General features: G+C 40.3%; 2 protein-coding genes across 5 annotated transcripts in view; one reads left to right on the top strand and one right to left on the bottom strand.

Annotated features, from left to right (window-relative positions):
• Positions 1-6310, top strand: part of tpo (thyroid peroxidase) — a 112201-nt gene extending 105891 nt beyond the window's left edge. The window contains exon 12 of the mRNA XM_062040859.1: positions 5949-6310. Within this exon, the coding sequence (XP_061896843.1) occupies positions 5949-5962 (14 nt within the window). The 3' untranslated portion in view covers positions 5963-6310. The remainder of the gene's footprint in view (positions 1-5948) is intronic.
• Positions 1-15600, bottom strand: part of zgc:136872 (uncharacterized protein LOC678524 homolog) — a 70205-nt gene that overhangs the window by 1497 nt on the left and 53108 nt on the right. The window contains exons 18-23 of one of the 4 annotated variants that reach the window (XM_062042311.1): positions 14035-14106; positions 12997-13075; positions 9624-9740; positions 7573-7625; positions 7178-7242; positions 5139-5582 (exon numbers count right to left, since the gene is read on the bottom strand). In XM_062042311.1, the coding sequence (XP_061898295.1) occupies positions 7216-7242; positions 7573-7625; positions 9624-9740; positions 12997-13075; positions 14035-14106 (348 nt within the window). In that variant the 3' untranslated portion in view covers positions 5139-5582; positions 7178-7215. Of the gene's footprint in view, positions 1-5138; positions 5583-6886; positions 7243-7572; positions 7626-9623; positions 9741-12996; positions 13076-14034; positions 14107-15600 lie in introns of those variants that run through there. The other 3 variants (XM_062042312.1, XM_062042310.1, XR_009825333.1) reach the window with 3 other exon arrangements.

The raw sequence follows: 15600 nt of genomic DNA, 5'->3' as shown, positions 1-15600 counted from the left end.
TCCGCACTTAGAACATCTGGAAGGAAAGGACACACACGTGTGTGTCCTTTCCTTCCAGATGCTCAGGTGGAGTGCAGAGGAGATGGCGTCCTCTGTGGAGCGGTTAGGGCGATAAGCAAACTGGTATGGGTCGAATGTGGAGACCAGCCTCTCGAAGCACTTCATTATGATGGGGGTGAGTGCAATGGGGCGGTAATCATTGAGGGAGGAGATTGTGGGTTTTTTAGGCACTGGAATGATTGTGGCCGACTTAAAACATACTGGTACCACAACCTGGGATGTTGAAGATGTTTGTGAGAACCCTAGCCAGCTGGTCTGCACATCCCTTAAGCACCTTGCCCGGAATGTCATCAGGTCCCGGTGCCTTTCGGGGGTTCACTCTCTTCAGGGTTTTCTGGACATCCGCTATGTCCAGGTTGAGCTCTCGGTGGGGCAGCTTTATAGTCCGTGATGACCTGTATGCCCTGCCACATTCGTCTAGTGTTTGTGGGGTTGTCGAAGAAGTCCTGCACTTTCTGACTGTGAGCACGCTTTGCAACCTTAATGGCACGGTTCAGGTTAGCTCTGGCTATTTTTAATGCTACCATGTCGCCAGACTTAAAAGCCTTGTTCCGAGCCTTTAGCATTGCACGTACCTCACTGTTCATCTAGGGTTTCTCTTTGGCCCGTGTGGGGATGTTCTTGATCACACTGACATCCTCCATGCACTTCTGAATGTATGCAGACACAGACTCTGCATACTCCTCCACACATGTGTGATGGTTTTTGGTGGCGGCTGTCTTGAACATATCCCAGTCTGTGGTTTTGAAGCAGTCTTGTAATGCTTCCATTGCTCCCTCTGGCCAGGTCCTCACCTGCTTCACTGTAGCTTGCTTCCTGATCAGCAGGGGCTTGTATGCAGGAATTAGCATCACAGATAGATGGTCTGAGGAGCCGAGGTGGGGGCGTGGTGCAGCTTTATACGCATGTTTAATATTGCTGAACACCAAGTTCAGCTTTCTTCCACCCCTGGTTGCAAAATTCACATATTGATGGAAATGAGGGAACACAGTTTTCATGTTAGCTTGATTAAAATCCCCTGCCACGATGAAAACTCCCTCTGGATGTGTAGATTGCTGTTCATTGATGGAGCAGTACAAAGCATTCAAAGCTTCTTTGGTGTTAGCACTGGGAGGAATGTACACTGCTGGGGGTGAGTGCAATGGGGATCATAGTACTGAATTCTCGGGGTAAATAAAATGGCCTGCATTTTATAGTTAATAGCAGAGGTGGGACCAAGTCATTGCTTTGCAAGTCACAAGTAAGTCTCAAGTCTTTGCCCTCAAGTCTCGAGTCAAGTCCCGAGTCAAGACAGGCAAGTCCCGAGTCAAGTCCAAAGTCAAGACTGGAAAGTCTCAAGTCAAGTCACAAGTCCTGCATTTTGAGTTTCGAGTCCTTTCAAGTCCTTTTAACCACAGACATATTTTTACACAGATTGTGTATGCTTTTAAAACGCTGTATTTATTTATTAAAACAAGTGCTTTTGAAATAGCAGGAAAAAAAATAGTACTGACATTGCAATTCATAATAGCACTATTAACCAGTCATTTTAATAGTTTAAACAATTTTAAACATTTAACTAATTCCTTTACAGAATAAACACATTTGCAAAAACAAGTGCAACTGTACTTATTTGTACAAAAGTGTTAACATTGTATTTCCATGGCATATTGCATTGTAACTAGTTCCACAGCACTTTCTATCCTGTTCTTACCTTATCTCATCTCAAACTGTATGTGTGTTGATGTGTGCGTACACATGAAAAACATAACAAATACATGAACATAACAATGAACAGAGTTGTACTTTTTACATGTCAGGGCCCTATGCAATATGTACACATATTCTTAATATAGTATAAATTTTAACTGACCTTTATTTGACTATGTTTGTCTTTTTGTAGGTGGCTAAAATATGCGGTGCTGCTGACCGACGTCTAACGTTACGTTACTGTGTGTGATACATTGACTAACGTTATGTTACTGTGTGTGATACATTGACTAACGTAACGTTATGTATAGGTACCTCATGCAACCCTGCTTAAAAAAATCACTTGACAAAAAGTATGAATAAGGTAGCAAACTGCAGTGGACGCAACATATTGCTGTGTTTGAAACGATGTTATAACCATAGACATCTTATAAGTAGACGCAATATTGGTTGCTGTGACGCGAGCAAATTGCATCTTGAAGTGGTGATGAGGAGCCTAAACTGACAGTTGACAGGTAGAAAACAAAGATGCTAAACTGACAGTTGACAGGTAGAAAACAAAGATGGTGTTCAGCGTTTTCCTGCTCAAATGAGCGGACTGTTGAAAATAGGAATCGGGGGATTACTTTTCACAAGTAAGATTTAACATTAATTGGTTGTATTTGATGAAAATAATATTAGCACAGAGTTGAGAAGGAGCAAAGATCTTCAATATTTGTATGTGAAAATCACAAATAAATCTTCTGGGGGAGGATGACCCCCCTACAGGGGTTTGGTTTGCAAACTTTCAGCCCCACCTAAAACAAAATTCACCAGCCGCCACTGATTATGATGCATTCTCATTTTAGGCAAAATATAAGACAATACTTTCTTAACAGTATAATTGTAGGCTGGAATAAGTCTTCAAGTAACAATATTAAAATACTAACATTGTTGGGTAAGACAGAATTTGGTTTTATTCTGAATCCAGTGAAACAGATTGGTGGTTTTAGCTGATATAAAGACTTTCAGGTGTTTATATATGTTTATGTTTAAGTATTTGGCAGACACATTTATCCAAAGCGACATACATCAAAAATACATATAAAACAATCACTGTAAACATGATCATTTAAGGGAAGAATGTAATAAAAAATATCAATACAAAGTGTCAAGACAGAATAAACACAGTCTATAAGATATATAGATATCTAATGTATTCATACATTGTTTATGTAGCATGTATATATAACCTCATCATATAGTCTCTTCAACTTAAAAATAGTTTTTTCCCCCTTCTCTGGGATTATATTCCCAGTTTTGATCTGGTCACTTATAGCATATAAGAATATTCTATTACTGTTAAGCAAACTATGAATAATAATAAAACATGTGTCCTTTATCATAGCTACACGTATGACAAAAAAGCGTGTGAAAATCAGTGGTATTCAGTGAGGTAAGATGAATTAACAGTTCATTGCTCCTGCCAAATGAATTGCACTGAGTGGAGCGGATCACCACTCCAAGATGGCGGCCCCGCGTCTCGTCTGCGCCAGTAGGCAGTAGCGCTCCATGCTGCGTACCCTTAACTTTAGCAGTGAGTTTACAGCCTCACTGATTTAACTACACAGCAAATAAAAGTAACGTTACTTAGCCAATAAACGTTATCTTACATTCAAAACTTACCCTTCTTTGTGCAACTTCAAATGTCGAACGAAGTTGGAAGTTGTTGCGTCTCCGTCTGTAATATTCCAACTGCGTGATTTGCATAAGGCAATTCGTTTTTTGTTGACCAAGTCGTAGTTTTTATACCCGAACGAAACCAACTTTGGTATAAATCTTTCTCACTGGCGCGTTGTTTGACAACTCTTGTTCATTGGTTGTCCTGCAATTTGATTGGCTGAATGCTGTGGGATGAAAACAATGTAGATCTAATTTGATTGGCTGTTGTACTGCGAGCACACACGCTGACACGCAGCACACACGCTGATAGACAGACACGTACAAAATGAAAGCTACGGAGCGCTCCCAAATAACTTTTTAAACTTTAGGTTTTGGGGAAAGTAGCAAGTCATGTCAAGTCAAAAGGCTCAAGTCCAAGTGAAGTCACAAGTCATTGATGTTAAAGTCCAAGTCGAGTTGCAAGTCTCTTTACATTTTGTCAAGTCGAGTCTAAAGTCATCAAATTCATGACTCGAGTCTGACTCGAGTCCAAGTCATATGACTCGAGTCCACACCTCTGGTTAATAGTTCTACATCGGGAGAGCAGTGACATGAGACTATCTTCCCATTATTGAACTAGTTGTTGATATATATGCAAACACCACTGCCTTTGGGATTTACCAGTGAGAGTTCTGCTCCTGTCCGACCAAGACATAGTTAGCCCCTCGATGCTAACTGCCTTGTCCGGAACGGATGGTTTCAGCCATGTTTCTGTGAGAAATATGGCGCAGCAGTCTCTCATCTCGCGTCTTGCATATAAATCCAGCTTAAGGTAGTCCAGTTTGTTCTCCAGGGAGCGGACATTTGAAAGCAAGATGGAAGGAAGCGGCGTTCTGTGAGGATTAGTCTTTAGCTTTGTTGTTAGCCCCGCTCGGCATCCCCGCTTCTGCTTCTGATCACACCGCTTACGTCTCCTCTCTCGACGGTCCCCGCTGGTATTAGGCTCCGCTGCTTCACAGGCCGCTGGATGTAGCCGGCGTATAATTCTGATGCTAGCGAGGAGGTCCAACGTATGCGCATCTTTCGGTCCAAAACGGCCCGATCTCTCCACATCCAAAATTGTCCGGCGGTGGTATGTTCCCACGGAGTGTCCAAGCTGGAAGCCAGCCATGAAATTTACAGAATTTACCGGAATATTTGCCAAAATGTTCCATTACTACCATGAGCCTCTGAAGCCGCAGCCGTGCAGGGCGCCACCATCTTGAGCATGTGTGTATGTATATGTATGCATGTGTGTGTATGTGTATACATGCATATATATATATATATATATATATATATATATATATATATATATATATATATATATATATATATATATATATATATATATATATATATATATATATATGTGTGTGTATGTATTTATAAATATATTTATATATATATATATATTTTTGGCGGGACAGTCGGGGCCTGTTTGTCCGGCGGGGGCGGCGCTTCAGGCTACTGCCGCCAGGCTGCATGTCTGGGACCCCTGGGTCCCACCGTCCACCCCAAGATGCCCGTCTTGGATGGGGCCTGCTGGATCTAGTCTACGCATCTATCGTGGCAGCTCGGTGCACTGCAAAGTATTTCGCAGTGCTGTAAGTCCGCCACCTGCTGGGGTAGTGACCTTGTGTGTCAGCATGTCTGTGATCTTTAAAAAATGTTTTTTAAATGTTTTTAATTTATTTTTACATGTTTTATTTTTTTTTCTTCCCTCATGGGGAGGATTCACCAGGGCAGTTGCTGGATGTTCCATCTCCATCGTTGAGGTCTCTGCAGGTGGGGTGGGTGTTTCCCGTGGCCCCGTGTGGTCCGACTTGGGTGGGGTGGCCTGGTGCGGGCCCGCCGTGCTCTCGTGGGGCTGGTGGGGCGGGGGCGGTCTTCCCGTCTGGCTGTGGGGAGTCCCTGGGCCCATCGGGGTGGGGCGTCCCGCCTTTTTGCCCGCGTGGGGTATGGTCTCTCGCCGGCTTGGGGGATGGCTGTCCCTTGTTTCTCCCGTGCCTTGTCCTTTGCCGGGCGCGTCTGTCTATAGCCTGTTGATGGCCCTGCTGGGCGGAACGGTAACCCCATTTCTGGGGTTCCTGTCACTGGCCCGCCTGGCTGCGTGGGGCCAGTGGTCCCTTGTTCCCTGGGCGCCGCACCTCCTGTTTTTTTTTAACCATACAATTAAATTATTTTAAAGGCAAATGTTTACAAAAGTCTAAAAAAGTTTTCTGTATCTTCAAAACACTGTTCCTATTACTTAAACACACTTTTGACTGTTGCGAATAACAAATCAGCTTGTTAGTGTTTCAAAAGAGATCACAGTCATATCTCTAATCTGACTGGTTCAGTGATTTTAGAGATTACTTTTTTAGCCAGAATATTGAGAAATTAATGCAATGATTTGGAAGTTCGGCGGGCTGTAGTTAGTCCATGTCTGTTATTTGACAACACAAAAATACATTGGAAGCTACAGTATGTACATTCTTGAATGACTTGGTTAATAACAATGTGATTTCTGCCTATAGGTAATCCTCAGTAAAGCGGAGCCAATGAAGAAGATGTTGAACATGTTGCACTCTTCTTTAATTTAAACCAACTGAATGTATTCTGCATTATTGGGTTTGAGTAATTTTATTTGAAAGCTGTTTTCCTGAAGGATTACATTTCCAGGCAGAGAAGACACCTGATTGGGTCTACAGTAGAGTGAGAGTGAGTGTTGTATTGCATTTTTGAAGAATAAAATGAAAAACAGAACTGTATTTATATGTATTCCATTACAATTAAAATGTTTTAAAAATACACAACCGTTCAAAAGTTTGGGGTCACCCAAACAATTTTGTGGAATAGCCTTCATTTCTAAGAACAAGAATAGACTGTCGAGTTTCAGATGAAAGTTCTCTTTTTCTGGCCATTTTGAGCGTTTAATTGACCCCACAAATGTGATGCTCCAGAAACTCAATCTGCTCAAAGGAAGGTCCGTTTTGTAGCTTCTGTAACGAGCTAAACTGTTTTCAGATGTGTGAACATGATTGCACAAGGGTTTTCTAATCATCAGTTAGCCTTCTGAGCCAATGAGCAAACACATTGTACCATTATAACACTGGAGTGACAGTTGCTGGAAATGGGCCTCTATACACCTATGTAGATATTGCACCAAAAACCAGACATTTGCAGCTAGAATAGTAATTTACCACATTAGCTATGTATAGAGTGTATTTCTTTAAAGTTAAGACTAGATTAAAGTTATCTTCATTGAAAAGTACAGTGCTTTTCCTTAAAAAATAAGGACATTTCAATGTGACCCCAAACTTTTGAACGGTAGTGTATAATATCCGATCTGAATAGCGTTACTAAATAGTAATTATGTAAATATTATTTGGGCTATTTGGTGGAGAGAAAATCTACCTATGCTCCAAATCAATTATAGCATTTTATGAAGAAAGTCACAGCTATTAGTTCTTAAATCATGTATTCACAATCAAGTTGAATCATTTTACAATTTTGTATTATACTTCAAATATTGATATGGCGATTATTAGGCAGGAGAAAAACAGGAACACAGAAATCATCGATTTGATCAAATGAGTACATTTACAATACTATAAAAAAAAGTCAAAGAAAACATACAACTCTATGGTCAACAAAAAATATTATTCATTAATTAGTTTGGAAGACGTTGATCTTGTGATATGAAGTACTCTAAACAAAACAATCCCAGTTTATTTTTTCTCTTTGATGCAAACATAAATCTCACTTTGTCTTGGTTTTCTTCCGGCATCATGTGACTTCGTTTTAGTTGCACATCGAAATGTACATCCACTGTCGAGTACAAAAAGATGATCAAACTGTTAAACACAGGGTCCACACTTTTTTATACAAATTGTAGATGCAGGGAACCAACTTTAATACATTTTATGCATTTAAGATGATAAACCAAAACCTATGTAGGTTAATATATGCTAAGCAACACATCATCTTTGCTTTTCGGTATACCAAACAAGGGAAATTAAACAATAAACTTCATTAAAAAGAGTTTATTTGATATTTAGAATATGCAAAAGACCAACAAAAAACAGCTGCAGGCCGCATTGGACACCCATGCATTAAATACGGAACAAGATGGTACATGGCTGACAAGATTTTTCATACCTCGGGTTCACGTAGTGTCACACTCATCCCATCAGAAAAGCTGTTGAAGATCTCTGATAAACAGATTGAGAACGAGAAAGTATGTGTGAGATTGGGGCAGAATGACTGTGACAGAACTCAAAACACACTTTGGCCAGCATAATTACTACTACTGTACATGAGTGATCCTGCTACGTAACTTAATTCTGCACAAATACTGTTTGATAACACACTAAATTGACATTGTCATGAGTTAGATTGCGTTACAACTGGAAAAATAATATACAATATTATGGTATACAATGTGGAATAAACCTCTAATGATGTATTTCTCTCAAGCCTGTCCATTAGGGAACAATTAATAATCATATTTTATATTTCAAAGATATTTCATTTTCAAATAAATTATTTTGAGGTTGTTTTGGTTCCTCTCTTTAAGAAGGGGAACCGGAGGGTGTGTTCTAACTATCGTGGGATCACACTCCTCAGCCTTCCCGGTAAGGTCTATTCAGGTGTGCTGGAGAGGAGGCTACGCCGGATAGTCGAACCTCGGATTCAGGAGGGACAGTGTGGTTTTCGTCCTGGTCGTGGAACTGTGGACCAGCTCTATACTCTCGGCAGGGTCCTTGAGGGTGCATGGGAGTTTGCCCAACCAGTCTACATGTGTTTTGTGGACTTGGAGAAGGCATTCGACCGTGTCCCTCGGGAAGTCCTGTGGGGAGTGCTCAGAGAGTATGGGGTATCGGACTGTCTGATTGTGGCGGACCAAACTCTGGCACTGATCATACAGGGAGCGCCCTGTATGATCAGTGCCAGAGTTTGGTCCGCATTGCCGGCAGTAAGTCGGACACGTTTCCAGTGAGGGTTGGACTCCGCCAAGGCTGCCCTTTGTCACCGATTCTGTTCATAACTTTTATAGACAGAATTTCTAGGCGCAGTCAAGGCGTTGAGGGGATCTGGTTTGGTGGCTGCAGGATTAGGTCTCTGCTTTTTGCAGATGATGTGGTCCTGATGGCTTCATCTGGCCAGGATCTTCAGCTCTCGCTGGATCGGTTCGCAGCTGAGTGTGAAGCGACTGGGATGAGAATCAGCACCTCCAAGTCCGAATCCATGGTTCTCGCCCGGAAAAGGGTGGAGTGCCATCTCCGGGTTGCGGAAGAGACCCTGCCCCAAGTGGAGGAGTTCAAGTACCTCGGAGTCTTGTTCACGAGTGAGGGAAGAGTGGATCGTGAGATCGACAGGCGGATCGGTGCGGCGTCTTCAGTAATGCGGACGCTGTATCGATCCGTTGTGGTGAAGAAGGAGCTGAGCCGGAAGGCAAAGCTCTCAATTTACCGGTCGATCTACGTTCCCATCCTCACCTATGGTCATGAGCTTTGGGTTATGACCGAAAGGACAAGATCACGGGTACAAGCGGCCGAAATGAGTTTCCTCCGCCGGGTGGCGGGGCTCTCCCTTAGAGATAGGGTGAGAAGCTCTACCATCCGGGGGGAGCTCAAAGTAAAGCCGCTGCTCCTCCACATCGAGAGGAGCCAGATGAGGTGGTTCGGGCATCTGGTCAGGATGCCACCCGAACGCCTTCCTAGGGAGGTGTTTAGGGCACGTCCGACCGGTAGGAGGCCACGGGGAAGACCCAGGACACGTTGGGAAGACTATGTCTCCCGGCTGGCCTGGGAACGCCTCGGGATCCCCCGGGAGGAGCTGGACGAAGTGGCTGGGGAGAGGGAAGTCTGGGCTTCCCTGCTTAAGCTGCTGCCCCCGCGACCCGACCTCGGATAAGCGGAAGAAGATGGATGGATATTTTGAGGACCAAATGTTGGAATATAAACAACATTGTTTTCACTTTACAACTTTGTACATAATACCCATGAAAAGGGTGTTTGATAGAGTCGCTTTACAATTTGACCGAATTATTACAAAAGTTAATCAATAACCAAATATGATTACACGACTCATCAATTGCTTTTGTAATAAATATGTTACAAACAATATAATGATTTGACTGTTGGGCAAAATATCTAATATAATTCTCGTTTGATATACTCAATGAGTATTTATCCAAATTGACCCACTTTTCATGCAGCTAAGACGAACAGCCAAGCTGATGAAGTTCTCCAGTGTTACATGTCCAGAGGGAGTGCCATAGCGCAGGATCAACATATTTAACATGTCATCTGTGACCTTTGTACCTGAAAAAACACATGCAGAATAACAGCAGAAAAGTAAGTACAGCATTGTACTGTATGTCCAGGCTGCATTAACAAAAATTAGATACAAAATGTATACATAAACTGAACAATAGTATGAACGCAACACTTTTGTTTTTGCTCCCATTTTTCATGAGTTGAATTCAAAGTCCTAAAACTTTGACTATATACACAAAATACCTAATCCTCTCAAAAATTGTTCACAAACCTGTCTAAATCTTTGTTAGTGAGCATTTCTTCTTTGCCAAGGTAATACATCCCACCTCACAGGTGTTGCATATCAAGTTGCTGATTAAACAGCATGATTATTAAGTGTGCCTTAGTCTACCCACAATAAAAAGCCACTCTGAAATGTGCAGTTTTATCACACAGCACAATTCCACAGTCATCGCAATTTTTGAGGGAGCGTGCAGTTGGAATCCAATCGGCCTCACAACCAGCAGGTGCACCTCCATGATCGTCTAAGACCAGCCACCCAGACGGCTGCTGCAACAATTGGTTTGCATAACCAAAGAATTTTTGCACAAACTGTGAGAAATCGTTTCAGGGAAGCTCATATGCATGCTCGTCGTCCTCAATGGGGTCTCGACCTGACTGCAGTTTGTTGTCGTAATCGACTTGAGTGGGCAAATTCTCACATTCGATGGCATCTGGCACGTTGGAGAGGTGTTCTCTTTATAAATGAATCCCGGTTTTCAGTGTTCAGGGCAAATGGCAGACAGCGTCTGTGGCGTCTTGTGGGAGAGCAGTTTGCTGATGTCAACGCTGTGAATCGAGTGGCCCATGGTGGGGGTGGGGTTATGGTAAGGGGCAGGCGTATGTTATGGACAATGGCATTTTATTGATGGACAATTTGAATGCACAGAGATACTTTGACGAGATACTGAGGCCCATTGTTTTGCCAATCACCCGAGACCATCACCTCATGTTACAGCATGACAATGCAGGGCCCCATGTTGCAAGGATCTGTCCACAATTGCTGGAAGCTGAAAACATCCTAGTTCTTGCATGGCCAGCATACTCACCGGACATGTCACCCATTGAGCATCTTTGGGATGCTGTGGATCGTATACGACAGCATGTTCCAGTTCCTGCCAATATCCAGCAACTTCACACAGCCATTAAAGAGGAGTGGACCAACATTTCACAGACTACAACCAACAACCTGATCTATGCGAAGGAGATGTGTTGCACTGCGTGAGGCAAATGATCCCTCCCCCCAGACTCCCAATAAAGCAAAACTTACACTTTTCTGAGTGGCCTTTTATTGTGGGCAACCTAAGATCAAGCATTAAATCTCACCTAACCTTATCCGTGTCCACACACAACAATGCCACCGATTAAGACCCCCGCCCCCCTCCGTCCATCGGCGCAATGCGGCCTAGTACGCATGCGCAGGAAAAAAAAAAAAATCCACCAGAGCGTCCATCTGCTCCAAGCTCTCCAGTAGATGACTTTACTTCACTGTGAAGTTTCTAATTAAAAGAGCTATATTGTAAATAGTTTGCTGTGTTCTGTGTGCAAGTTTTTAAATTAAAATGTATCTCCTTTGAACAATATCCAGTGTTGTGGTATTTCAATTAACTAGAATCCAGTGTGCTGTGGGGACCTATTGTAGTGAATCACACCTGACATCATACATGAATCCAATCTTTAATCGACATGAGAAAGTAGACAATGCGATAAAGATTTAACAATTAATCTAGACAGAGAATACCCAAAGTATTGTTGTTGCGGGTTGACTCCGCCATTGGGGTACTCTTTCGTGAGATATGGCGCTGGGTCACCCAAAAGAAAAACAGGGACTGGATTTTCATCTTCAAGCAGTTGTTTGGGACACGAAGGGATGGTTCCATCTTTCAGCTGCGCGCTAATGGCGGAGTTAGCGAAGATCACTTTGGCTGCCTGGCCATTTCACTGTCACATCCATAAAGCAATATTTGTAGTCACACACTACTACGGGAGGAAGGGATGAAGTTTTTCGCTAAGTAGAATCACAGCTAACATTCGAAAGTTATCTTGCCGTCTGAGATGTGTTCTATACGAAATAGCTGCAATCGCCCGTTGCCTTCTCTTAAGGTATTGATTTATGATTTCCAAAAGCGTCTGTACATGTACAAGAAGGAGAAACACGGGCATGTCTGGATGATCCGCCTCCATCTTTGTTATGAAGCTGGCTGTGGCGCGTTCTTTCTGATGTCTCTTCCTGTGTGGCGCGGTCTTTCTGGCGTCATTTCCTGTGTGGGTCTTTTTGGCGTCACTTCCTCTCCGAACTCAGTTTGTAAACAATCAATGAGTCCATACAAAGCTAAGTGCCGGAAATTTGTGTAAAAATTTGTCCGAGGAGGGGTACCTTAGTGTGGCTAAAACGGGTCTTAGGCTAAATAATTATTCATTTAAGGGGTTAAACGACTTAGTGTAGACATGGCCTAAGGCACACTTTTGAAATAATTATACTGTTTAATCAGCAGCTTGATATGCCACACCCGTGAGGTGGAATGGATTATCTTGGCAAAGAAGAAGTGCTCACTAACACAGATTTAGACAGATTGGTGAACAATACTTGAGAGAAATAGGTATTTTGTGTACATAGTAAAAGTTTTACATTTTTGAATTCAATTTATGAAAAATGGGAGCAAAAACAAAAGTGTTGTGTTTATATTTTTGTTCTGTATATATTAGTGCTGTCAAAGTTAACAAATGAACACATGTGATTAATCACCAAGAATAATCACATGAATCATTACAAAAGCAAATTGATTCCGCAAATTATACTCAAACACGACTTTAGATAAAATCACGGTAATATGTATTTAGCAAATTATTTATTGGTGTACATCAGCATATTGCTATCTGCAATATCAGTGTAGAATTGTTCAAAATAGCCACTACATACTATATTGTTACAAGTTTTGAACACATAAGTTGTGCGAACTCAAACAAAGCAGTTTAAAAATAAATTGTGTATAAAATTGCATGTGTCTCAAAATATGGGGTCTTTATTAAAGTTAATTTAAATTATGCTAGCGAGTAATTTACTGCGATTGATAATGATTCATCAAAATTCGAAAGTGTGATTAATCCGTTAAAAAAATAGTTGTTCGACAGTACTAATATATATATATATATATATATATATATATATTTTTATATATATATATATATATATATATATATATATATATATATATAAATAAACATAGCAAATAGCAATAGCAAATGAATAGGATCTCTTTACCTAATGCAAAAATGGCATTCTTCAGCTCATTCAATGACAGTGCTCCATTTCTTGACACATCAGTGCGAAAGAAAACATCCTTGAGAGAATATATATTATGCTCAAATCAGAATTCATCAATCACAATGGACACTCCAAAGTTGAAGGCAACTTGTGTTTAGCTATTTTAGGGCTTAAGTGAAAATGTGCCGTGGGCCAAATACAGCGCAAAGAAGCACCATAAGTGAGGAGTTTAGCCCCATTTGATAGATGCCAGGTCAATGATTGTGTGAGCTTGAAAAAGGTCAGTATGAATGCATTGAATTTGGAAAAGTCGCCCATTGGCGGGCCAAACGAAATGACTCGGCGGGCAAATTTAACCCGCTGCCACCTTTGGGCATTTGTTTATTAAAGCATCACCAGGGCTAGTCAAGCTGAGTGTTTATATCGACGGCAACATAATTTGTGCCATGTAAAGCATGGCACAAATTATGTTGCTCTGTATGACACAGATGTATTAATAATAATGAATTATATTCGTATGGTGCTTTTTTTCTAGTGACTCAAAGCGTGTTATTTGTCTAATGAGAAAGAAAGGCTTAAAGCTTGGGAAATATACAAACCCTGTTTCCATATGAGTTGGGAAATTGTGTAGGATGTAAAACAAATAACCCATAGTCCAAGTCTTGACATCAACAGAGTAGAAACAATGCTTTATTTAAATAGATATATTATTTAGTTTGAGTATCATTGGCAAATTTTCACCTTGGCGTGCTGCCCGCCTTGGCACGCATATATGTGTCCTCCTTTTGGGATTTCAGAATATGGTCAGCCTATTTAAACACAATAATTTATGGATTGGTCTGTGATTGGTTATTTTGGTCAATCATTCAGTTACTCAAACTACGATATGTTGTGAGGAAAAAAGTTTATTATTATGAAAAAAATTAATATAGAATAGTAAATAGAGAAATAAAGGGATGAGAAGTGTCAAGTGTGGTTTGAGAATGGGTTAAATGACTCGCACTCAAAGCGTGAGGCTTGGAAGCATGTAATTACCTTAGACATGACAACCTTCCTCCACAGATCAAACAGTTGTCCAGCATTCAGTTTTTTGCCAGTAGTGGGTGTCTTTTCAGATCAACATTAAGGTGTAAAAATTATACATATTTCATTTTAATACATTATTGATGTTTAGTTTTTTCATTGATTATATCTCAATATAAAGTTACATTTCCTACGGCATCCAATACTGGAACCCAAGCGGCCTTTTAAAAACAAATCTTGAGTGGCACTAGATGCAATGCATGGCTCTGCCAAAACATGTCATGTCATGTATCATGCTGGGCAACTATATTCCAGTCCAGTAGTAGCAGGTTACATAGGAGTGCAATATTAATTTGTTTTTATTGTAATCTGTTGCACTGCTTTTAACTTACTTCACTATACATTATTTAATAATTACAAATTCTATTGGGCCAACTTTTCACCAAATTATTGCACTTTTTCAAAAAATCTAAAATGTACTATTTGTGGTTATAGCCAGACAAGCAGTCCTGATTATGGGTCCGATCTACTAAGATCCCAAATAACACGCGCTAAATTCTGCAAACTATACAATTGTGTACTATTAGTGGGCGTGTTGCGCGTGATCTACATGCATGTTGCAATCATATTTTTTTATATGTGATCTGATTGTAATATATATATATATATATATATATATATATATATATATATATATATATATATATATATATATACAGTATATATATATATATATATATATATATATATATATATATATATATATATATATATATGTGTGTGTGTGTGTGTGTGTGTGTGTGTTAATATATACACACACACAAACACACACATACAGTATATATATATACATATACAGTACACACACACACACGCACGCACGCACACACACACACACACACACACACACACACACACACACACACACACACACACATATATATATATATATATATATATATATATATATATATATATATATATATATATATATATATATATATATATATATATATATATATATATATATATATATATATATATATATATGCCAGAAGTGTGAGGTTTCTAAGTTCGTTTGTGTGTCCTTGGGCAAGACACTTCACCCTTGCCCCCAGTGCTGCTCACACTGGTGAATGGTGAAAGTTAAATGGTCGGAGGGGCCGTAGAAGCAAATTAGCAGCCACGCTTCCGTCAGTCTACCCCAGGGTAGCTGTGGTTACAAGTGTAGCTTACAACCACCGAATGTTAATGTGAATGCTTTGAGTATCGAGGGATTTTTTTTTTTTAAATAAATAAATAAATAAATACAAAATTATATATATATATATATATATATATGTATACAAACTTTATTTAAGAACATTAACAGACACCAAAATGAATCAATTAAAGACTCATATTTAATCAAACAGCTATAAAATCGCATTGCTAAGTTTAATGTTTTTATTTCTGACAGTCTAAATATGTTGAGACACACACTGATGGAGTATTCTCTCTCTAGCGACTGTTATTGCAATGCAATCACCTCCTTTCTTGCAGCCATTTATGTAAAACTACCAATTTGCACGTACATTC

Source organism: Entelurus aequoreus, linkage group LG03 (genome assembly GCF_033978785.1).
Source record: "Entelurus aequoreus isolate RoL-2023_Sb linkage group LG03, RoL_Eaeq_v1.1, whole genome shotgun sequence".
Lineage (NCBI taxonomy): Eukaryota > Metazoa > Chordata > Actinopteri > Syngnathiformes > Syngnathidae > Entelurus > Entelurus aequoreus.
Note: the sequence above shows the minus strand (reverse complement) of the source record. Positions and strands in the feature narration are given on the sequence as shown.